The sequence below is a fragment of the Cololabis saira genome, chromosome 20 (assembly GCF_033807715.1).
Source record: "Cololabis saira isolate AMF1-May2022 chromosome 20, fColSai1.1, whole genome shotgun sequence".
NCBI lineage: Eukaryota > Metazoa > Chordata > Actinopteri > Beloniformes > Belonidae > Cololabis > Cololabis saira.
The window spans coordinates 5,489,810-5,515,697 of record NC_084606.1 but is presented as its reverse complement, the minus strand read 5'-3'; the positions used below and the strand labels follow the sequence as shown (position 1 = coordinate 5,515,697).

The window sequence follows — 25,888 nt, the reverse complement described above, 5'->3', positions numbered from 1 at the left end:
ACCGACCAGCGGAATTTCCGCCGGATCTGCCCGGCGGATGCTGCGCGACGGGCGCTGCATCCCCACGGCAGCGCACAGATCGGCTCCGGAGCGCATCCGCGGCGCATCGCGCGTTACCGGGGATCAAACCGACAGATTTGCCTGAAAATCACGGAGGGTGAAACTGGTCCGACCTGGGACAGACCCCCGAGGACCCAGCTCCCAAACCACCCGGGAACCTGGATGATTTAACCCGGATCCGCTCCGCCGCGGCGCCGCGTCCGACTGGCTGAAGGAAGGACCGCTCCAGCAGCGGAGAGAGCTGGTTGTGGGCGTGGTTTCAGCAGCGGAGGCCGAACCTCTGGAAATCTGCTCCTGTCGTTACGTAACGACGGGAGCAGATTCTAATCGGCTCAAAAAAAACCACGTGACACTGGGGGACTCTGTAAGGCGGGGGTCAGAGACCCTGCAGAAATTCATGGTATTTTGTCTCCCCTGTGCTGGCAGGGTGAGGGGAGACCACTTTATATATGTTAAAACAAGAAAAAACGTGTTTTTCATAATAGGTCCCCTTTAATGAATATCTTTATATGTTAAGTCTTGTTGACTAATGTACATATGTATTGTGTGCCTGTTTTCCATACAAGGTGGCTGGAATAATAATCCATCTGCACACCAGTTCCAGGCGTCTTCCGTCGTCTGATGGTTCGGTGTCTCACCTGGTGAGACAGGCAATGTGGCAGCCCAAGATGACACTGTGTCCCTGTCTGCCATAGAGATGTCCTCTGCTGAAACTGCTGAAGAGTACCCATCTCCATTCGCCAACATTTTGGCAGTTGTGTGTGACCACAGTTATCTTCCCACTCGGTTTGGTGGTCTTGTGGAAAATGCTCTGGTCTACATAGCAGGATTTGTAGTTCGGCAGATTCTGCGAAAACTGTCTTGTGATGTGTGCTGTGCGAGCTTGGTCAGAGATGCTGTGCCGTCATAATTTGATGAGAACTACCACCTTCTAGCCCTGAAAAACAACGGCGGGCTAGTGATTCCATCACAAGGCACAGTGAAGGTTTGGTTTTATTATCTTGTTTTTTAAATCTTTTAATCTTTGTATATTAAAGTTGTTTTGTTCTTTGTTCTTATTTTCTCTTTTCTGTAAAGTGTCTTTGAGCACTGTGTAAAGCGCAATATAAATATAATGTATTATTATTATCATTACAAGGTGCTGAGAGCTGCAGAGAGGGTGATTGGCCAAGCTTCAACAAAGCAAGCTCCAACGGTGACGACAGTCACGCACATCGTTCGGGAGGAGATTGGAACGGAGGATGTTTTTGTGCTTGGGGAACACATTGAGGAGACACAGTTTGGCATCGACAACCATCATTCCAACCTGTTGTCATTGGTTGTGTCGGCGTTTCTCAAAATAAGGCTGCACCACATTGCCAAACTCAACACTCTTAACCTGCAGAAAGGGAGCACGAGAAAGAAGCTCTGCAAAACAGTCCTCTTTCAAGGGTTTTAGTTCATAGTTTATGCTTTACTTTCATGAGCAACTTTGTACATGTGTAAATATGGTTTGGGGCGGGGATCTGTCACGTTCTTGTGTTTAACTTTAGAATTTACATTTTTATTCTATCTCTGCTTTGTTATGCAATTCTGAAAAGCAAGATGAGAGCGTGTAGAGGCATTTCCACTTCCTCCTCTCCCCCATTTGTTATCCAGGCTTTGTTTTAGTCACTTATTGTTGTCACTGTTCTTTATTCTGTTGTGTTGGTTTGCTTTGCTATATGTGCTGTTAATGCTGGAATAGGTACATTACTCTTAAGCCCTTTTGAATATTAAAATACACCGAACCATGTGTCCTGTATCATAGCTACTTGTATAAAGTTTGCAGCAAAAAAAACTGCGTGACAATCAGTAGTGAGGTAGCACCAAGTGAACAGACGGAACGCAAAAAAAATATATTAAAATGCTGGAAAGGAACTGGAATTTACTCTAACTATCTCCAAACTGTCTCTAACTATCTCCAAACTGTCTCTAACTATCTCCAAACTGTCTCTAACTGTCTCCAAACTGTCTCTATCTCCAAACTGTCTCTAACTATGTCCAAACTGTCTCTAACTATCTCCAAACTGTCTCTAACTATCTCCAAACTGTCTCTAACTGTCTCCAAACTGTCTCTAACTGTCTCCAAACTGTCTCTAACTGTCTCCAAACTGTCTCTAACTATCTCCAAACTGTCTCTAACTGTCTCCAAACTGTCTCTAACTATCTCCAAACTGTCTCTAACTGTCTCCAAACTGTCTCTAACTATCTCCAAACTGTCTCTAACTATCTCCAAACTGTCTCTAACTGTCTCCAAACTGTCTCTAACTGTCTCCAAACTGTCTCTAACTATCTCCAAACTGTCTCTAACTGTCTCCAAACTGTCTCTAACTGTCTCCAAACTGTCTCTAACTATCTCCAAACTGTCTCTAACTGTCTCCAAACTGTCTCTAACTGTCTCCAAACTGTCTCTAACTATGTCCAAACTGTCTCTATCTATTTCCAAACTGTCTCTAACTATGTTCACACTGTCTCTAACTGTCTCCAAACTGTCTCTAACTGTCTCCAAACTGTCTCTAACTGTCTCCAAACTGTCTCTAACTGTCTCCAAACTGTCTCTAACTATCTCCAAACTGTCTCTAACTGTCTCCAAACTGTCTCTAAATATGTTCAAACTGTCTCTAAATATGTTCAAACTGTCTCTAACTGTCTCCAAACTGTCTCTAACTGTCTCCAAACTGTCTCTAACTATGTCCAAACTGTCTCTAACTATCTCCAAACTGTCTCTAACTATCTCCAAACTGTCTCTAACTATCTCCAAACTGTCTCTAACTGTCTCCAAACTGTCTCTAACTATCTCCAAACTGTCTCTAACTATCTCCAAACTGTCTCTAACTATCTCCAAACTGTCTCTAACTATCTCCAAACTGTCTTTAACTGTCTCCAAACTGTCTCTAACTATCTCCAAACTGTCTCTAACTATCTCCAAACTGTCTCTAACTATCTCCAAACTGTCTCTAACTGTCTCCAAACTGTCTCTAACTGTCTCCAAACTGTCTCCAAACTGTCTCTAACTGTCTCTAACTATGTTCACACTGTCTCTAACTATCTCCAAACTGTCTCTAACTATGTTCACACTGTCTCTAACTGTCTCCAAACTGTCTCTAACTGTCTCCAAACTGTATCTAACTATGTTCACACTGTCTCTAACTGTCTCCAAACTGTCTCTAACTGTCTCCAAACTGTCTCTAAATATGTTCAAACTGTCTCTAACTATGTTCAAACTGTCTCTAACAATGTCCAAACTGTCTCTAAATATGTCCAAACTGTCTCTAACTATCTCCAAACTGTCTCTAACTATCTCCAAACTGTCTCTAACTATGTCCAAACTGTCTCTAACTATGTTCACACTGTCTCTAACTGTCTCCAAACTGTCTCTAACTGTCTCCAAACTGTCTCTAAATATGTCCAAACTGTCTCTAACTATCTCCAAACTGTCTCTAACTATGTCCAAACTGTCTCTAACTATCTCCAAACTGTCTCTAACTGTCTCCAAACTGTCTCTAACTATCTCCAAACTGTCTCTAACTGTCTCCAACCTGTCTCTAAATATGTCCAAACTGTCTCTAACTGTCTCCAACCTGTCTCTAACTGTCTCCAACCTGTCTCTAACTATCTCCAAACTGTCTCTAACTGTCTCCAACCTGTCTCTAACTGTCTCCAACCTGTCTCTAACTGTCTCCAACCTGTCTCTAACTGTCTCCAAACTGTCTCTAAATATGTTCAAACTGTCTCTAACTGTCTCCAAACTGTCTCTAACTATCTCCAAACTGTCTCTAACTATGTCCAAACTGTCTCTAACTATGTCAAAACTGTCTCTAACTATCTCCAACCTGTCTCTAACTATCTCCAAACTGTCTCTAACTATGTCCAAACTGTCTCTAACTATCTCCAAACTGTCTCTAACTATCTCCAACCTGTCTCTAACTGTCTCTAACCTGTCTCTAACTGTCTCCAAACTGTCTCTAAATATGTTCAAACTGTCTCTAACTGTCTCCAAACTGTCTCTAACTATCTCCAAACTGTCTCTAACTGTCTCCAACCTGTCTCTAACTGTCTCCAAACTGTCTCTAAATATGTTCAAACTGTCTCTAACTGTCTCCAAACTGTCTCTAACTATGTCCAAACTGTCTCTAACTATCTCCAAACTGTCTCTAACTATGTTCACACTGTCTCTAACTATCTATAAACTGTCTCTAACTATCTCCAAACTGTCTCTAACTATGTTCACACTGTCTCTAACTATCTATAAACTGTCTCTAACTATCTCCAAACTGTCTCTAACTATCTATAAACTGTCTCTAACTGTCTCCAAACTGTCTCTAACTATCTATAAACTGTCTCTAACTATCTCCAAACTGTCTCTAACTATCTATAAACTGTCTCTAACTATGTCCAAACTGTCTCTAACTATCTCCAAACTGTCTCTTACTATCTCCAACCTGTCTCTAACTATCTCCAAACTGTCTCTAACTATGTCCAACCTGTCTCTAACTATCTCCAAACTGTCTCTAACTATCTCCAACCTGTCTCTAACTGTCTCCAACCTGTCTCTAACTGTCTCCAAACTGTCTCTAAATATGTTCAAACTGTCTCTAACTGTCTCCAAACTGTCTCTAACTATCTCCAAACTGTCTCTAACTGTCTCCAACCTGTCTCCAACTGTCTCCAAACTGTCTCTAAATATGTTCAAACTGTCTCTAACTGTCTCCAAACTGTCTCTAACTATGTCCAAAATGTCTCTAACTATCTCCAAACTGTCTCTAACTGTCTCCAACCTGTCTCTAACTATCTCCAACCTGTCTCTAACTGTCTCCAAACTGTCTCTAACTATCTCCAAACTGTCTCTAACTGTCTCCAACCTGTCTCTAACTGTCTCCAAACTGTCTCTAAATATGTTCAAACTGTCTCTAACTGTCTCCAAACTGTCTCTAACTATCTCCAAACTGTCTCTAACTGTCTCCAACCTGTCTCTAACTGTCTCCAAACTGTCTCTAAATATGTTCAAACTGTCTCTAACTATCTCCAAACTGTCTCTAACTGTCTCCAAACTGTCTCTAACTGTCTCCAAACTGTCTCTAACTATCTCCAAACTGCCTCTAACTGTCTCCAAACTGTCTCTAACTGTCTCCAAACTGTCTCTAACTATCTCCAAACTGTCTCTAACTATGTCCAAACTGTCTCTATCTATTTCCAAACTGACTCTAACTGTCTCCAAACTGTCTCTAACTATCTCCAAACTGTCTCTAACTGTCTCCAAACTGTCTCTAACTGTCTCCAAACTGTCTCTAACTATGTCCAAACTGTCTCTAACTATCTCCAAACTGTCTCTAACTGTCTCCAAACTGTCTCTAACTGTCTCCAAACTGTCTCTAACTGTCTCCAAATTGTCTTTAACTATCTCCAAACTGTCTCTAACTGTCTCCAAATTGTCTCTAACTATCTCCAAACTGTCTCTAACTGTCTCCAAACTGTCTATTACTATGTCCAAATTGTCTCTAACTATCTCCAAACTGTCTCTAACTGTCTCCAAACTGTCTCTAACTGTCTCCAAATTGTCTCTAACTATCTCCAAACTGTCTTTAGCTGTCTCCAAACTGTCTCTAACTGTCTCCAAACTGTCTCTAACTGTCTCCAAACTGTCTCTAACTGTCTCCAAACTGTCTCTAAATATGTTCAAACTGTCTCTATCTCCAAACTGTCTCCAACTGTCTCCAAACTGTCTTTAGCTGTCTCCAAACTGTCTCTAACTGTCTCCAAACTGTCTCTAACTATCTCCAAACTGCCTCTAACTGTCTCCAAACTGTCTCTAACTGTCTCCAAACTGCCTCTAACTGTCTCCAAACTGTCTCTAACTATCTCCAACCTGCCTCTAACTATGTCCAAACTGTCTCTATCTATTTCCAAACTGACTCTAACTGTCTCCAAACTGTCTCTAACTATGTCCAAACTGTCTCTAACTATCTCCAAACTGTCTCTAACTATCTCCAAATTGTCTCTAACTGTCTCCAAACTGTCTCTAACTGTCTCCAAATTGTCTCTAACTATCTCCAAACTGTCTTTAGCTGTCTCCAAACTGTCTCTAACTGTCTCCAAACTGTCTCTAAATATGTTCAAACTGTCTCTAACTGTCTCCAAACTGTCTCTAACTATCTCCAAACTGTCTCTAACTGTCTCCAACCTGTCTCTAACTGTCTCCAAACTGTCTCTAAATATGTTCAAACTGTCTCTAACTGTCTCCAAACTGTCTCTAACTGTCTCCAAACTGTCTCTAACTGTCTCCAAACTGTCTTTAGCTGTCTCCAAACTGTCTCTAACTGTCTCCAAACTGTCTCTAACTATCTCCAAACTGCCTCTAACTGTCTCCAAACTGTCTCTAACTATCTCCAAACTGTCTCTAACTATCTCCAAACTGTCTCTAACTGTCTCCAAACTGTCTCTAACTATCTCCAAACTGCCTCTAACTGTCTCCAAACTGTCTCTAACTGTCTCCAAACTGTCTCTAAATATGTTCAAACTGTCTCTAACTATCTCCAAACTGTCTCTAACTGTCTCCAAACTGTCTCTAACTGTCTCCAAACTGTCTTTAGCTGTCTCCAAACTGTCTCTAACTGTCTCCAAACTGTCTCTAACTATCTCCAAACTGCCTCTGTCTCCAAACTGTCTCTAACTGTCTCCAAACTGCCTCTAACTGTCTCCAAACTGTCTCTAACTGTCTCCAAACTGCCTCTAACTGTCTCCAAACTGCCTCTAACTGTCTCCAAACTGTCTCTAAATATGTTCAAACTGTCTCTAACTATCTCCAAACTGTCTCTAACTGTCTCCAAACTGTCTCTAACTGTCTCCAAACTGTCTTTAGCTGTCTCCAAACTGTCTCTAACTGTCTCCAAACTGTCTCTAACTATCTCCAAACTGCCTCTAACTGTCTCCAAACTGTCTCTAACTGTCTCCAAACTGTCTCTAACTATCTCCAAACTGTCTCTAACTATCTCCAAACTGTCTCTAACTGTCTCCAAACTGTCTCTAACTATCTCCAAACTGCCTCTAACTGTCTCCAAACTGTCTCTAACTGTCTCCAAACTGTCTCTAACTATCTCCAAACTGTCTCTAACTATGTCCAAACTGTCTCTATTTCCAAACTGACTCTAACTGTCTCCAAACTGTCTCTAACTATGTCCAAACTGTCTCTAACTATCTCCAAACTGTCTCTAACTATCTCCAAACTGTCTCTAACTATCTCCAAACTGTCTCTAACTGTCTCCAAACTGTCTCTAAATATGTTCAAACTGTCTCTAACTATCTCCAAACTGTCTCTAACTGTCTCCAAACTGTCTCTAACTGTCTCCAAACTGTCTTTAGCTGTCTCCAAACTGTCTCTAACTGTCTCCAAACTGTCTCTAACTATCTCCAAACTGCCTCTAACTGTCTCCAAACTGTCTCTAACTGTCTCCAAACTGCCTCTAACTGTCTCCAAACTGTCTCTAAATATGTTCAAACTGTCTCTAACTATCTCCAAACTGTCTCTAACTGTCTCCAAACTGTCTCTAACTGTCTCCAAACTGTCTTTAGCTGTCTCCAAACTGTCTCTAACTGTCTCCAAACTGTCTCTAACTATCTCCAAACTGCCTCTAACTGTCTCCAAACTGTCTCTAACTATCTCCAAACTGTCTCTAACTATCTCCAAACTGTCTCTAACTATCTCCAAACTGTCTCTAACTGTCTCCAAACTGTCTCTAACTGTCTCCAAACTGTCTTTAGCTGTCTCCAAACTGTCTCTAACTGTCTCCAAACTGTCTCTAACTATCTCCAAACTGCCTCTAACTGTCTCCAAACTGTCTCTAACTGTCTCCAAACTGTCTCTAACTATCTCCAAACTGTCTCTAACTATCTCCAAACTGTCTCTAACTGTCTCCAAACTGTCTCTAACTATCTCCAAACTGCCTCTAACTGTCTCCAAACTGTCTCTAACTGTCTCCAAACTGTCTTTAACTATCTCCAAACTGTCTCTAACTATGTCCAAACTGTCTCTATTTCCAAACTGACTCTAACTGTCTCCAAACTGTCTCTAACTATGTCCAAACTGTCTCTAACTATCTCCAAACTGTCTCTAACTATCTCCAAACTGTCTCTAACTATCTCCAAACTGTCTCTAACTGTCTCCAAACTGTCTCTAAATATGTTCAAACTGTCTCTAACTATCTCCAAACTGTCTCTAACTGTCTCCAAACTGTCTCTAACTGTCTCCAAACTGTCTTTAGCTGTCTCCAAACTGTCTCTAACTGTCTCCAAACTGTCTCTAACTATCTCCAAACTGCCTCTAACTGTCTCCAAACTGTCTCTAACTGTCTCCAAACTGCCTCTAACTGTCTCCAAACTGTCTCTAAATATGTTCAAACTGTCTCTAACTATCTCCAAACTGTCTCTAACTGTCTCCAAACTGTCTCTAACTGTCTCCAAACTGTCTTTAGCTGTCTCCAAACTGTCTCTAACTGTCTCCAAACTGTCTCTAACTATCTCCAAACTGCCTCTAACTGTCTCCAAACTGTCTCTAACTATCTCCAAACTGTCTCTAACTATCTCCAAACTGTCTCTAACTATCTCCAAACTGTCTCTAACTGTCTCCAAACTGTCTCTAACTATCTCCAAACTGCCTCTAACTGTCTCCAAACTGTCTCTAACTATCTCCAAACTGTCTCTAACTATCTCCAAACTGTCTCTAACTATCTCCAAACTGTCTCTAACTGTCTCCAAACTGTCTCTAACTATCTCCAAACTGTCTCTAACTATCTCCAAACTGTCTCTAACTATCTCCAAACTGCCTCTAACTGTCTCCAAACTGTCTCTAACTATCTCCAAACTGTCTCTAACTATGTCCAAACTGTCTCTATTTCCAAACTGACTCTAACTGTCTCCAAACTGTCTCTAACTGTCTCCAAATTGTCTTTAACTATCTCCAAACTGTCTCTAACTGTCTCCAAATTGTCTCTAACTGTCTCCAAATTGTCTCTAACTATGTCCAAACTGTCTCTAACTGTCTCCAAATTGTCTCTTACTATCTCCAAACTGTCTCTAACTGTCTCCAAACTGTCTATTACTATGTCCAAATTGTCTCTAACTATCTCCAAACTGTCTCTAACTGTCTCCAAACTGTCTCTAACTGTCTCCAAATTGTCTCTAACTATCTCCAAAATGTCTTTAGCTGTCTCCAAACTGTCTCTAACTGTCTCCAAACTGTCTCTAACTATGTTCAAACTGTCTCTAACTGTCTCCAATTTGTCTCTAACTGTCTCCAAACTGTCTCTAACTGTCTCCAAACTGTCTCTAACTATCTCCAAACTGTCTCTAACTGTCTCCAAACTGTCTCTAACTATGTCCAAACTGTCTCTAACTGTCTCCAAACTGTCTGTAACTATGTCCAAACTGTCTCTAACTGTCTCCAAACTGTCTCTAACTATGTCCAAACTGTCTCTAACTGTCTCCAAACTGTCTGTAACTATGTCCAAACTGTCTCTAACTGTCTCCAAACTGTCTCTAAACTCTAACTGACTGTAACTCTCCCCCAAACACACACTCTGAACGGAGCCTGAGGGTTTACTCGCTGAATCAGTCACGTGGTGCAGCCAGGCAGCGAGGTGTCTGATATCATCGTATTCAGCCCCGCCCCTGAGTGAAGCAATCCGGCAGACCACAGAGTTTCTGTTCAGGGGAAGTGAAACTGTCTGACAGTTGCTACGAAGAGGACGATGGCGCAGCAGGAAAACCAGCTCGACCCAGTTAAATTCTCTTGTTCCATCTGTTTGGATCTTTTAAAGAATCCGGTGGCTATTCCCTGTGGACACAGTTACTGTATGAAGTGTATTAAGGACTTCTGGGATGAAGGAGAGAAGAAACTCCCCAGCTGTCCTCAGTGTCGACGCACGTTTATTCCGAGGCCTGAGCTGCTGAAAAACACCATGTTAGCTGATTTAATGGAGGAACTGAAGAAGACTGGACTCCAAGCTGCTCCTGCTGATCACTGCTATGCTGGACCTGAAGATGTGGCCTGTGATGTCTGCTCTGGGAGAAAACTGAAAGCTGTCAAGTCCTGTTTGGTCTGTCTGGCCTCTTACTGCCAGAAACACCTTCAACCTCACCGTGATTCATCTACATTCAAGAAACACCAGCTGGTGGATCCCTCCAAGAACCTGCAGGACAACATCTGCCCCCGTCATGATGAGGTGATGAAGATGTTCTGTCGTACTGATCAGAAGTGTATCTGTTATCTCTGCTCTGTGGATGAACATAAATGCCACGACACAGTCTCAGCTGCAGCAGAAAGGACTGAGAGGCAGAGAGAGATGGAGGTGAGTCGACAACAAATCCAGCAGCAGATCCAGGACAGAGAGAAAGATGTGAAGCTGCTTCAGCAGGAGGTGGAGGCCATCGATCAGTCTGCTGATAAAACAGTGGAGGACAGTGAGGAGATCTTCACTGAGCTGATCTCTCTCCTCCAGAAGAGAAGTTCTGAGGTGAAGCAGCAGATCAGATCCCAGCAGGAAACTGAAGTGAGGAGAGTCAGAGAGCTGGAGGAGAAGCTGCAGCAGGAGATCACTGACCTGAAGAGGAGAGACGCTGAGATGAAGCAGATCTCAGACACCGAGGACCACAACCAGTTCCTCCACAGCTGGCCCTCACTGCCACCACTCAGTGGCTCCACACTCTTATCCAGCATCCAGATTCGTCCTCTCAGGTACGCGGATCCAGCGTTACTTCCTGGTGTTACTGTATGTCATTCCCAGCCCATCCCACCCCCCACCCACAAAACCTGCAGAATGATCCTACATGGTCAGGATTATAGAATGTTATAGGGTAAAACATGGTTAAGGGGTAAAACATGGTTAAAATTAATTTTCACACATTTAACAATTATATATTTAAAATATATTTACACAAATGTGTGTATCATGCCCTTCAACTACTATGTGCACTCTTATTTTAGTATTAACAACCTCCATTTCTGTGAGAAAAAAAAATTTGCTAAGAACAACATTTCCCTAGAGGCATGCTATACAGCTTTATGCTAATCAGCGCCATATTTGTAGTCACATTAGTTTGGGTTAAACCTAGAGTAACCCTAACGTTTAAAAACTTAAAAAAAACATATATCAATTGAATATATCTATTATGTAGTGCATCTGAGTTAGTAACTACATTTTATAGAGAAGATGTATGTTAGGGAATTGTAAATATGTTTGTTTATTTAGGATAGTTTATTTAACGTCATGTAAATGACATTGATGTATTCACAGTGATTCAATATAAGTTGAAAATGTACCTGTGTACGGTTTATTTTAATATTTACCGTTCAAAAGCACAATATATTTAACCATTTAATTCGACGTCGGGGCCTCGTCACCTGATCAGGATCTCCGCTCGTCACTCTATGACGTAGAGGGGACGCCCAGGGAATTCCCTGTGGTTGATGAAATGGGAGAATGGTTAAAACAATTACCGTATTTTCTGGACTATAAGCCGCTACTTTTTTCATAGGTTTTCAACCATGCAGCTTATACAAAGGTTTCTATTCTGTGGATTTTTCTTCCACCACTCGGGGTGCTCTAACCGGAATTAGAATCAAAAATAAGAATACGCTACTTCTTCTTCAGCAGATAGAAGTAGAAACAGATTTCAAACAGATAAATAGATAAATAAATACCGGTTATTTTCTCTTGGTTCTGTCCCGTTTTAATCAGCAAAGTTGCTGCCGTGTTAAAAGACACTGTTAGGAAAGATCTATTTAGGTACAAACATGTGCATCATTTACAGTTCAGAATGGTTCTGTACATGTAGGAAATATTAATCTAACAACATAAATATATCTTGCATATCTTTTTCTTTTAAATAGAACAGGTGCGGCTTGTATGCAGGTGCGGCTTATAGTCCAGAAAATACAGTAATTTAAATATCGCCTGTTTCCACTCCCTGGTTCTAAAGCCATTACAAATGATATTTTGTGGCTGGACGACGCTCTGGTTAAGGTCTGGTTAGGTTAAAGCACCACTTATGATTGGTTAGAAGTAGGAAACGGTTGACAACAGATCCCAATTGACTTCGCATAGGTACAAGATCTGTGGTGCTCACACGGAATTGACCACTTTCGGTGCTGGTGCCACGGAAAATAGTGGTGAGAGGTCGTGGGCATTTCACGGATTTTTGTGAGATCAGGTTGAAAACGTTGCAGCTTCTGTTAGGTTAAAAAGTCATCACAATATTAATAACTTAGAAAAAGACACCGGAAACTGTCAGAAATGATTTTCAATGGCCTTCTGCAGAAGGTTGGAGAGAAATCCTGAGAAGCTTTAGGCAACACGGCTCTCCTCTTAGCTCGTCAGAACTTCTCTCAACTGGCTCTCTGCAGAGCTGGCGCTTTTATTCAGCAAAGGATGACAGGAATGACCATATTTGGAACAGTGAATGTATAGATGGACAATTGACAAAAACAGATGGTCACACACATGACTTTTCAGTTGAAGAGGCTTGGTATGAAGAAACAAACAGACATCCTTAAAACACAAAGGGTCAAGAGGTCAACTAAAACAGGACCTCTCTCTTGGAGGTTTGAACAGATGGTTCAAATAACCCTTAGCTAACTTTTAAAGACAATGAGATGGCTGTCAGTCGACCCCCCTGAAGTAGCTGCCCTGTTATCTGTTCAGAGCATGTGATGGGGGTTTTGAAACAGATGCGTCTAAAGACAATGGTTGATTTGACCAACCAGGAAGTCAGCAGTTTTAACCTCCTGCGTGTGTCATGAGGATAAAACAGGCAGTTTTCTAATTCTGATTCTGGCAGTTTCACAATGATAAACTTTGATTAATCTCACATTTCCCTCCTTTTTATCATTTTGAAACTTCAACAGTAAACAAAATAAAACACTCCAGTGTCATCATAAACATACAGGTAATGAAAACACAGAAAAGTACAAAGACAGTGATAGTCGGAATCGGAATCTCAGTCATTATGTCAGCATGACTCAGTAGTGAAAAAGTCTCTTCCATTCCTCGGACTCCTCTCCTAGTTTGTTGTCGCAAGTCAGTTTGGCTAGTCATATTCTTCAGGCTGGGCTGGCGAGATAGGCATCAGATGATTTCTTCAGCGGGCAATGGTTTTGGAACCGCCCGTCTTCGCTGCAGTACTCGAGCCTGGCACGTTTCTCCGCTAGCTTTCACTGCAACTGGTGAACACAGTAGACCGTTCAGCAGCCTTTACTGCTGCCGGTGTCCTGATCTGGACAGCAAAAAGGGCCTGTCCTGACGGAGTGATGACGTTTCACCACTCGACTCAGGATCCGGTCACCCAGTTTCAGCAGTTCCTGCTTTAGGAGAGGGGGAGAGGAAGAAAACAGCAGCGTACAAGAAGACGATTCTCATGTACAGTTCGACTAATGGCCGGCATTCAGGCCATGGTTTTCCTGAGCCTTAACTTAACAGGCCATTAGTTCACTCCAAGAATGAAATCCATATGGGCAACATCAAATGGATAGGTCCTTTCATGTTGTATCTGCAACATGTCGGAAAGCTCCTACTAAAAAATTGTTTAAAGGGTATTTAGTATTTAATCCTCATGATGTATCATATGTACCCCTACTCCCTCCTGTTGAGTCATAGAAACTCCCTATGGCTCAACTTAGCCACCAGGGGGAACAACTTCCTTGGAAGCACTGGTCTGCTTCACAGCATTATTTTGCATGCCAACAGGGGTGGGGGTTTTGTTGTCATTAGACCCCCTCCTTGTTGACTTCTCCCTGGAAGAGTCAGGCTGCCAGAGTCAGGCTCCCCAGATAAGTGGCCCTCCCACTTCTTGACCTTCGCACCCTGGCAAGTCTGCAGGTCTGACCCTCTAGGGACAAGAGGTCTCCATGTCCTTCAAATCCCCCCTCCCATCACCAGATTAGATGGGGCAAAAACCCTGTTAAATTCTGTCTCCCACCGTAGATTAGACTACAGAATTTCTCATTGAAAAACGTTGTGGGTTATGATCTTATTAAAGTAACACCACATAAAAACTGTCAGTGCAGCAACTCTCCTGCAACGTAAACAGTAGTCTTCAGTGAACTTATATATATATATATTGTATGTATAAACAATAATTCACAGTCACAAAACGTCGGACTGAAAGGAGGCATTCTATCAAATAATGCCTTCTCAACTGTTGTTGAACTCTATTTTCCCCAAATCAAAAGAAATGCTAGAAAATTGTCATAAAATTGTCAGAAAAATTGTCTCCAGATAAATCATGAGTACTTATAAAAGTCTTCAGGAGATTCTTAACCTTCTGTTCGCATGCTGCAACGCAAATGCATGCTCTTCTATGAAAACTCATAGAAGTCTTAAGAAAATTATGGGATAAATTCCCATGCGTAAACTACACATAGACAAAAACCCACTAACATTAAACACTCACTTCAGATCATCTGCATGTGGGTTTGTGTTTCACTGCAAATGTGTAAATTATTTCTCCTCAAACTAAACTAACCAAACTCAATTGGTGCATTTCGAATTAACTCACAAATTAAATCGTAGCAACACTGATCACAAATGTACACATTTTCAGTGTGAATAGGCTAGTATGCACTCAGAGTTCTTCTTTTCTAAAAAGATTGTACAACGGGTTTGTTACTCCTGCATACAACCCTTTTTGTGTAAAATATCACTGACATACAAATGACAGTAGGCTAATGAACACACCCTTCCACTGTATTCTAAAAATACAGCGGCGCTCATTGTACGGGACGAACCCCATCCTCTGAAGCTGTCAATCATCAGTAGTGATTTCACAACAGACAGAGTAAGGACAAATGATTGATTTGTTTTACATTCATGTCACAAACAACCCAATCATTTTATCTCATGCTCGCAAATTGCAGGAATCCCATTTCCATACAATCCAAGTCAAATACAGTGTTACAAAAGTAATCTGCAAATTGAATGATGAATTAACCCAATTTGAACGTCTATGATTCTATGCCTTCATTCAGGCTTAGAATGATAGAAATACTATATTTCCAATTTTTCTATGTTTTTTCCAAGACGAGAGCTGAAAACCCCCCTTCTTCCCAGAGGTGTATAATCCAGGGGCCATAAAGTAAAAATCCAGTCCAGCAGTTGTTCCAACCAATCACTAAACCAGCTCCTCTGCAGGTAGATGGCAGGTCGTTAGTGAAAACCCCTGTTCTAAATGTACAGGCTGATCCAGAAACATGGCAGGGTTTTTACTTTATGGCACCTGGATTATACACCTCTGCTTCTTCCCAACAAACACAAAAAGTTCTCCCTCAGACACAGAGCCTTGCAGCCGCTCGTAAAGCGGAGCATGCTTTCACACACACACTCTCTCTGCAGCTTGGCCCTGCAAACTCTGCAGCTGTTTCACAAGGTCTCATGAATACACACACACACAGACAGTGTCTCTCACATACACACACACAGAGTCACACACAGACACAGAGCTTTGGGCTGCTGCAGCCCCGCAGCTGCAGCCTGCAGCTCTCTCCCCTCCCCAGTCTCTTCATCACAGGTTGCTACTTTCTTGTTTTTTCTTCTAGTCTTAAATTAGTCCATTTACTTCTTTTTAAGTTCCCTATATTATTATTTCGCAAGATTTGTCTCCATTTTCTTAAGTTTGAGGACGTCTCCCCATCAATTAAGCATCTTTTGAGATTCTTTAAGCATAAATTTTCAGCTTAACCACGCGTCTGCTATTTTATCTTAGCCAGTTATTTTTGCTTTCTCAAGTTTCTCTCAGAATACAAGTTTCCTTTTTTAACAGTTTGGTTTTAGCCTGATCTTTTAGTGAACAACTTAAATTTTTCCTCTCAATTTTGGAAACCCCAAACATTGAACAGACAACAGACTGTCATAAACATCAGACAAACATTAGACAAGACGAACATAAAACAAAACCATTAAAAATCATTCCATTAGAAACCCCCTCTCGTAATTCTGTACTTTTAAAGTCCCAGACTTCAAAAGTCGGTCCCCGACCGAGTTAGATGTTGGTCTTACGCACTGCTCTTAGGCAGTATTTTTAGAGGCCCCTATGCCTTCATAAAAATCGGGTCCCCGACCCGCCGCCAAACACCGTTTTCGCTAACCCTCTTGATTAGTATACACAGAAATTTCACTAAAAAGAGGTCTCTCACCAGTCTCCTAGTGCCTTCCCCTTGGCTCGGGAATCTCGTCGGCTGGACTCCTTGGAACAGCGCAAGATCAACCTGGCCCCGTCCCTGAAGTCGGGAACGGCTGTCGACAGATTTAGATCGCCCGTTGAATCTTACGCCACCCCAATCGTCGCAGCTCGAGAGATCCCGCGGTTTTCGGCACCAAAATGTTAGGTTCCTAAATCATCACAACATTAATAACTTAGGAAAAAGACACCAGAGACTTGTGGAATGACTTTTCAATGGCCTTCTGCAGAAGGTTGGAGAGAAATCCTGAGAAGCTTTAGGCAACACGGCCCTCCTCTTAGCTCGTCAGAACTTCTGTCAACTGGCTGTCTGCAGAGCTGGCGCTTTTATTCAGCAACAGATGACAGGAATGACCATATTTGGAACAGTGAATGTATAGATGGACAATTGACAAAAACAGGAAACAGATGGTCACACACATGTGATTTTTCAGTTAAAGAGGCTTGGTATGAAGAAACAAACAGACATCCTTAAAACACAAAGGGTCAAGAGGTCAACTAAAACAGGACCCCTCTCTTGGAGGTTTGAACAGATGGTTCAAATAACCCTTAGCTAACTTTTAAAGACAATGAGATGGCTGTCAGTCGCCCCCCCTGAAGTAGATGCCCTGTTATCTGTTCAGAGCATGTGATGGGGGTTTTGAAACAGATGCGTCTAAAGACAATGGTTGATTTGACCAACCAGGAAGTCAGCAGTTTTAACCTCCTGCGTGTGTCATGAGGATAAAACAGGCAGTTTTCTAATTCTGATTCTGGCAGTTTCACAATGATAAACTTGGATTAATCTCACACTTCGCGTTAAGCCTGAATTATGGTTCCGCGTTAAATCGACTGTTGGTGTAACGTGGAACCATAAATCAGCCTTTATTCTGGCAAGGTCTGAAAAGACTTCGCAACAACGAGCAAGCAAGTGATTATGTACATTCACTGAGTGAATATTATGAAAGTAAAATATATATTTCTCGCTAGAAATGTAATCAAAACGCATTTTTATGCAGAAACTAACTCAAAATATTGATTGTTTTTTCATTAAAAAATGAGAAATGTCCGCCATGTTTTTTGGTGTCACGGCCAGAATCTTGAAAGTCACGTGATTTGGACGCAAAACTAATAGAAAAAAATGTAACAGTTATACAATTCAAGGGCTATTATTGTAACCCCTCTACGTTTTTTCACTTTGGACCAACGTAAGCAGGGTACATTTTTATGTGAGACTGGGTTGCATATACACCTTCTTTCAAATAAAGGATGAAGTAAATAAAGTTTATTTAGACTAACCAAGATGAACTTTGGTCTCAACAGGTACTTTCAGGATGTGGCAGCAGCCGTGTCAGAGGTCAGAGGTCGACTACAGGACATCCTGAGAGACACGTGGACAAACGTCTCACTGGCCGTCACTGAGGTGGATGTTTTACTGTCACAACCAGGACCAGAACCAGGACCAGAACCAGAGCCAGAACCAGAACCACACCCAGAACCAGAGCCAGAACCAGAACCAGAACCAGAACCAGAACCAACGAGCAGAGCTGGATTCTTGAAATATTCATGTGAAATCACTCTGGATCCAAACACAGTAAACACATGGCTGTTACTGTCAGAGCAGAACAGAAAGGTGACGGTTATGAACCAACGTCAGTCTTATTCTGATCATCCAGACAGATTCTCTAAATATCCTCAGGTTCTGAGTAGAGAGAGTCTGACTGGACGTCATTACTGGGAGGTGGAGACAGCAGGTGGAGTTGGTGTAGCAGTTTCATACAAGAATATCAGCAGATCAGGGGATGAAAGTGCATTTGGATTTAATGATAAATCTTGGTCACTAGATTGTTCCTCAGGCAGTTATAGATTCAGGTACAACAACATCCAAACCTCCATCCCAGATCCTGCTTCCTCCAGAATAGGAGTTTACCTGGATCACAGAGCTGGTCTTCTGTCCTTCTACAGCGTCTCTGGAACCATGACCCTCCTCCACAGAGTCCAGACCTCCTTCACTCAGCCGCTACACGCTGGAGTCTGGGTTTACTTCTTTACTGGAAAATCAGCTGAGTTCTGTAAACTCAAATAAGATAAACGAGTTTCCTCTTCAGGTTTTTATTGATTTTCTTTTCTTCTCAGAGACGATCGTCTCAAACTCTGACGGGTGGAGGGACGTTTTTGTTTTGTTGTTATTTCCTCTTTTGGAGGTGGAAGTTGTTCTTTTGTAGTTTCACCTGGGAATTATTAATAATATTAACATCTTGTATTTCATTATAAAAACATAGAAATGAGCCTGTGTTGTAATTGTTAATTGTTAGTTTTGATGTGTTTTTATGTTGTATTTCTCTTTTCTTCCACTTCTTTAATATAATTTGTTCTTTTGTATTGCACCAATCACCACCACAAATTCCTTGTGTGTCTTAAACTGGTTGGAAATAAACGTATTTCTGATTGTGATTGTGATTGTGATTGTGGTTGTGGTTGTGATTGTGATTGTGATTGTGATGAACTCCACCAGACCTTCTTCATCTCTGATTTCACGTCTGCATTCAGACTCATTTCCTCCTTCATTAGCAAACCAAAGGTTCTTGTTTTCTAAAGATAAACATATAGTTTATGTAGTAAATGATTCCAGAGATGTGAGTGACAGCAGCAACGCAGCAAACGGTTCAGTGAAGCCTGTAGTCGGTGTGAGAGTGTTGGGGCCGGTAGTCGTCGCTGCAGCTGCAGGACCAGACTAGATCTGCACATCACATGTTGCTGATGTCCAAATCTGTTGACCATGTTTCATGTTTAACAATCTGAATATTTAGTAAGAAATAAAACTTCTGATGTTCTAAAAAAACATTGAGATCTTCTTTTTTGTTCTTTTGTAGAGAAGTCTTGCAGAAGAGTTATGAGATATGAGGAGTTACGGAGAATTAAAAGAATTCCTCTAATTCAAAACACATTTCAATTCCGACCCCCGGCAGCACCGCTGTCAGGTGTTGAATAAAAAATAATTTAAAATCAAACTGAATATGTAAACTGCATGTGCTGATTAACTAAATGTTTCTGTATGTGAAACTGAGGTGCATTCCTCTGACTTCTCACCATGCTGTACCAGACACAGATAAGGAGGGGGCCCCCAGCCATAAAAGTTGGGCCATCCCCCTCCCCTTTTCTAAGGTAATAAACATGTTCTCGGACAGAGAGGGGCAGATCTGGCGGGACGATTGAAGAAGCAGGCTGCAGGAGCTCTGCTCTGCTAGATCTCCCTCATGAGGCCCTCTTTAATTATATCCCAGTCTTGTGTCTTTATTTAACTTTTCCAGCTCAATCAACAAACCCGGGGTGATCAATTCGATCACAACAATTTGGGGGCTCGTCCGGGATTGAGAAAGAGGAAAAGAGGTAATTATGAAAGAACAGCTGGTTACGAAAAAGGCGAAGGACACGGGCCGCGGCACATTCAGGGTAAGCAGGCCTTTTAATCTGCATTGGATATCAATCAAATCAAGACCGTGTCCAAAGTCTTAAGTAAATACCCAGCTGCTGAATTTAAAAACTGCTAAATTTAAGGAATGATAACTGCTGAATTTAATAACTGCAAAATTTAAGGAATGATAACTGCTGAATTTAATAACTGCTAAATTTAAGGAATGATAACTGCTGAATTTAATAACTGCAAAATTTAAGGAATGATAACTGCTGAATTTAATAACTGCTAAATTTAAGGAATGATAACTGCTGAATTTAATAACTGCTAAATTTAAGGAATGATAACTGCTGAATTTAATAACTGCTAAATTTAAGGAATGACAACTGCTAAATTTAATGAAAAAAGGACAAAAGCTGAAATAGGAATTAAAGAGGAAATATATAGAAATTAAGAGGAACCCAAGAGGGTTAGAGGCCCCAAAATTGTCATGGTTTTGAGGCCATTTGGCATTTTGAAAGTCTCGAGTGTGGCGACTCCACCGTAACGTCGACGGGTGTTACGGATCCAGCTTGGTTAGAGGCCAGGGATTGAGACCACCCAAATTCTGATACATAGACACTTACACATGAGGAATGAATTCACGGAGCGCAGGGGGAAGAAAAACTTTCCAGCACTGGCTAGGCGGAAAGTGAAGTACTCATCTGCACCGTGATTACAGATTTATAACTTGAGTGTCTCCAGTTAAAGGCTTAAGGCCTAGACTGGTAAAGTCTGGTACCATATTTCCAGACCGCTCATGTAGCGTCAAGAGCTGCCAAAGAAACAGATGTTGATGGTAAGCATTTGAGGATAGGAATAGGATTTTGGAAAACTGCAGTTGAAAGTCAGGGACCTTCGGGGGTCTGGGACCCCCCCCCCCCCCTTTTAGCTAGAGATTCTAAATTGCCCGAGAAACGGAATATTGAGGCTATTTTGCTTCGTGAAGATACTATAAGATTTATGTTGACATGAGCCTGAAAAACAGAAATAGAGATTGTGAGATTGTGAATTATATGTAAAATTCAGCAGCAACTGCTGTTGCGCCTGCGCTCTCTGAGAGAGAGAGAAAGAGAGAGGGAGAGAGAGAATGTGTGTGTATGTGAGAGAGAGAATGTGTGTTTATGTGAGACACAGACTGTGTGTGTGTGTGTGTGTATGTGAGAGAGAGACTGCGTTTATGTGTGAGACGGGCTGTGAGTATGTGTGTGTGCCTTTGTGTATTATGTTATGTTCATGAGACTTTGTGAACAGCTGAAAGTATATATGTTGTCCTTTTAAGAGAAAGAGAAATATGATTTTATTGACCTCGCAGTTGGCTTTAAAATGGGAAATTGAATAAAGACAGAAAAGGTAAAAGAGAGATTCGTGGAAGTTGCAGGTTCAAATTCCATGGTCGTAAAAGTCCTCTGTCAGATCATGATCTGCTTTGATCGTTAGCAGATTTTATGGTGATTGGAGATGCAGAGAAGCAGAGATGCAGCCTGTTTCTCCGATAGAAAGAGGAGGGGCTGTTTGGGTCTTTCGGCAGCACAGATAACCAGTAATGCTTTAAAGATAGAGACTATTCAGATATAATATTAGTTAGGGGTTGAATAGGTGGAACATTTTAGAATATATTTGGATATTATAAGATAAAATGTTAAGAGGTAAAAAGTCTAAATTCATATGAGCCTCTCTGTAGACATTTTTGTTAAAATAATATGAACAATGAGCTTCTTTTAATGATGCATTCTGTGTCTATAAAGGAGACTTTTTTATCTGTTAAAAATACATGAGCTTCAGCTTCTCTGTTGACATTTTTAAGATAACATAAACAATGAGCTTCTTTAAATGATGCAAAGTACTACAGTAGTGCAGTACTACAGTAGTCCAGTACTACAGTAGTCCAGTACTACAGTACTACAGTAGTCCAGTACTACAGTAGTCCAGTACTACAGTAGTACAGTACTACAGTACTACAGTAGTCCAGTAGTCCAGTACTACAGTCCTACAGTACTACATTACTACAGTACTACAGTACTACAGTACTGTACGCATACATACAAACATAGTCAAAAATCAGCCTCCCAGCTCAAAGCGTTAGTGAATTATTCAAAAAACACAAAAAGGCCCGAAAAAGGCACCACACATGATGACCTTGGGCACTTCCGTAGGTCACACAGATCTGAAACTCGGCACAGTGGATGAGAGTCACCTCCTGATACAGAGTCTAGAATTTCAGCCTCCTAGCTCAAAGCGTTAGGGAACTGTGCAAAAATAGACACGAAATAGGCCTCATAGGCAAACCTAGAACAATACATAACAAACCTCCTGAGCATTAATAACATGTCATAATCGAAGGAGAACTAATTAAAACGGATGTCCTTAACATGAACCTATTGTATTATTGAATTATCAAGGACACTTTCGTGTTTTTGTGTTTAGAAATGTTAAAGATATTAAAAGAAAACCATAACACAATGAGGAAAATACTGTGGCGAACAAGTCGTGCCCAGAGCGTGTCTCGAACCACAGTCTCCCAGACCACAGTCAACTGCACTAACCAGTCGGCCAAATGCTGATGTGTTGCCCAGGCGGGCAAGGCCTTATCTTATCTGTGGTTGTTACACTATGTTCCAAAAAGTATTGTTTTTAATGGACAAGATCCGGCATTTTACGTTGAATTCTATTGTCCAGGTTTTAAAATTCTAGCTAAATACATAAAAAAGGGAGGTGAGGTGTGAGCTTCATAACAAAACTTCTGTGCCTACTGAGCATTAATAACATAGGGTTAGCCATAGAAAGGGGCGATAACAGCCTCCTGCGCCTACTAGTAGGTAGAGTAGGGCCCTACTGGCCCATATCTATGGGATGATTGTTTTGTCCTTCATTCAATGGTATGACAGCAGGCCTGTGGGGGGGGGTACCTCATGGCGGTGGGGGGGGTGGCTGGGGAGGGCTCGGGCGGGGGGCGGTGGCTTGGGCGTCTCCGGGCCTCCTGGGGGGGGCTGGGCCGTGGACGTGGGGGTCCCACCCGGAGGGCCCGGTCCTGCCTGGGTGGGGGGTGGCTGTCTGCGCTGGGGGGGCATTGCTGCCTTGGTCCTCCGTCGCTGGGCGGGGGCCAAGTGCCCCTGCGGATGTGGGGACTCCGTGACCCTTGGGGTGTCCGCCGGGGTGGCCTCGGGGGGGGGTGGGGCCGGGTCCGGAGAACGGGCCTCCCCTGACCGGGGGGTGCACGGGCGGGCGCGGCGGCGGGGTGGCGCCATTCCCAGGTATCTATGTCTTATGTTGTCAGTATGAATGGGAGGATGTTGGACCGTTTCCCCCTCCGTCTGGGGGCTCCGGCGGCTCCGGGGGCGCCCATGGAGGTACGGTGGGGCCCTGGCCCGGCTCGGGGGGCCGGCCCCCGTCTACTGGATGGCCGGTGGGGGGACGCGGGTGTCTTATCAGGGCCGGCTTTACTGGTCCTGCCTCCTGGCTTCGGCCTCCGCTCCCCCTCTTGCCCCCCCTACACGATTCATACGCACATAGGCGAAAGGCGGGGGGTCCGGGTCGTGGGGGGCACTGTCCCGCGTGGCCCGGCACTCCCCGCCTCACGGTTTTAACAGCAAACTAGACACTGCACATTCAACACTTTATAAATACACTTGACAAGGACACGTAGTTCGGGAGGGGGGGGGGGTCGGTGTCAATCGATACTTGGCCCTCCCTCCTCCCTGTTTTTATGGCATTAATCACATGCACTCAACACAAGGGGCGGGAGGGGGTCCCACATCACCCGCGTTCCCTCACCGGCCTGGGCCTCGGACGGGTGGGTCGGGTTACCCGGGCCTGGCGGGGCCCGCCGTGCAGCCTGGGGTGCCTTATGGCGGTGCTGGACCCCCCCGGGGAGGGGGAAACGGTGCGTGATTGTATGTCTGTGTCGGTGAGAATGCGGTATGGAAGGGTCCTGCCATGGAGGATTTGAGCCTCCATTGGCAGGACATCAAAAACTTAATAATTTATCAATATTATATTATACAAAGATGGTTATTATTATTATTATTATTATTATTATTATTATTATTATTATTATTATTATTATTATTATTATTATTATGTATAGTATATTATATTATTATTAGTATAGGTATCGGATAGGTGAATGGATGAATGAATGGGATGCCTGGGTCTGGGGCCCTCCGTTGTCGGGCCTGCGCGGGTGTCGCCTTGTTGGGGGGTTCCCTCTCTCCGGGCCCGTCTCCGGTCCCCCCCGCTGCCTCTACGGCGGGGCGCCCCTCTGGTCTTGGAGGGCCACTTTCGTGGGGGACGGGTGCGCCTGCCCGCGTCGGCGGCCGGGGCGGCTCTGTCTCTCCGGGCAGGCGGGCCCCCTGCCGGGTGGGGGTCGTTGGCCTGAAGGGTGAGGGCCTCCTGGCCGCGTGTCCGGCCCGGACCGGGTGGCCGGGGATTGCCTGGGTCGCGGTCCGCCGCCGCGGGATCCCTGGCTGCTTCTTTCCGCGCCGTGGGGGCCCCGCCCGCGGGCCCCCTCGGCCGCCGCCGGGTGGGGGGGGGGCCTCGCAGGCGGTGGGTTGCCTCCCTCCTACTTCTCCCCTCTGTGGGGTTTGCCGGTGGCCTGGGTTCCGGGCTCTTCCTTGTCGGCCTCTGGTCTCGCGGGTGGCGGGGTTGCTCCCCCCCCTCCCCCACTATAGATACACTTCAGGTGGAGCTTTGTTTGGTTTATTACACACACACACACACACACACACACACACACACACACACACACACACACACACACATAGTCATTTAGTCACATGCACACACACACACACACACACACACACACACACACACACACACGCATGATCATATACATACACACACACACACATAGACATACACACTGGCTTGTTCACCTGCATGCTGGCTCTCTAGTTTTTGGGTTTAGGTAGCGGTAGCGATAGCTTAGCTCAGACTGCGATCAGATCTCAAGATTTAGGTCGATTGCTGTTCGTGTTTTGGTTGGCTCCGTGCCGGTTTCGTGCTTTGTTTGTGGTTTTTTGTTGCAGATTTCCAGTGCTTGACGTGTGTCTCCGTGTGTTCCTGCTTCCTGGATTGGCAGTGGATGTCGTCACCCCCCCCCCCACCCCCTCCCCCACCCCCCAAAAAAAACAAAAAAAAACAAAAAAAAAACACTGGGTTTGTATGTGTATATTTATGTATGTGTACGCATATGTGTGCGTATATATATGTATATATTACATATAGTAATAATGCACATATATACACTTTTGGTTTCTACCGTCATGGTATCAATCAATAATATGTGTGCAGACAAGGTAAAAAAAAAAAGAAGAAAAAAATAAATAAATAAAAAAAAAAAATGGTATGACAGCAGTCAAATCGGGTGACGGATCCCATTGACTTCGCATAGTACTATATCTGTGGTGCTCCGATTAAAACCTCAATAAAACACTGCTAAAACAGCGTTAAAAACGTGCTTTTACAAACTGACAGTAACAAACAGTACCTTGAGCGACAAAAACTCATAATTTAGCCACTATAACAAAGAATAATATATAAATAATAATAATGTCATAATCCGTGTAAATATCACGACAACGGATCCCATTGACTTTGCATGGTACAATATCCGTGGTGCTCACGCGGAATTATACCATTTTCCGTGTATATACCACGGAAAATAGTGATGAGAGGTCGTGGGCATTTCACAGATTTTTTTTTGTGAGATCAGGTTGAAACGGCTCTCATTTGTGTAATAGTAGCTTTCTTGTAATAGTAGCTTCTTTCATTTTCTGTCTGTTGCTGAGTTGCTGTTAAGTATCCCAGCACCAACATGAAACCTTGGGTTTACTGTTGGAGTCCATTAGTATGTGGATATAGTTGATATTCTACATGACATGGCTATTTATGTATAGCTCTAACCTTGACACTACTTATTATATAAAACCTTTATTCTCTTCTGTTAAAGTAGTACCATCACAAATACAGCAGTAAAGTTACTTTATAGTCCAACCTGTTTTTTACATTGTAATGACAGTCTATTTCATATTTTGCTTCAAAATATTTGGTGGGTCAAAACCACCACAGTTGAGTCCTGGCCTGAAAATGTCCATGTGACTTTAGGGTGAGTGTTTTAGTGGCTATTATTCTTATATTGGAGTCCAT

At 42.9% G+C, this 25,888-nt stretch overlaps 1 protein-coding gene across 1 annotated transcript; it reads left to right on the top strand.

Moving 5' to 3' along the window:
- Window positions 1–9,817: 9,817 nt before the first annotated feature.
- Window positions 9,818–19,114, top strand: LOC133420148 (E3 ubiquitin/ISG15 ligase TRIM25-like). Its single transcript, XM_061709743.1, has 2 exons — window positions 9,818–10,810; window positions 17,608–19,114. Exons 1-2 carry the CDS (start codon window positions 9,825–9,827, stop codon window positions 18,368–18,370), a joined length of 1,749 nt encoding a protein of 582 aa, XP_061565727.1. The 5' UTR covers window positions 9,818–9,824; the 3' UTR covers window positions 18,371–19,114.
- The last annotated feature ends 6,774 nt before the right edge of the window (window positions 19,115–25,888 follow it).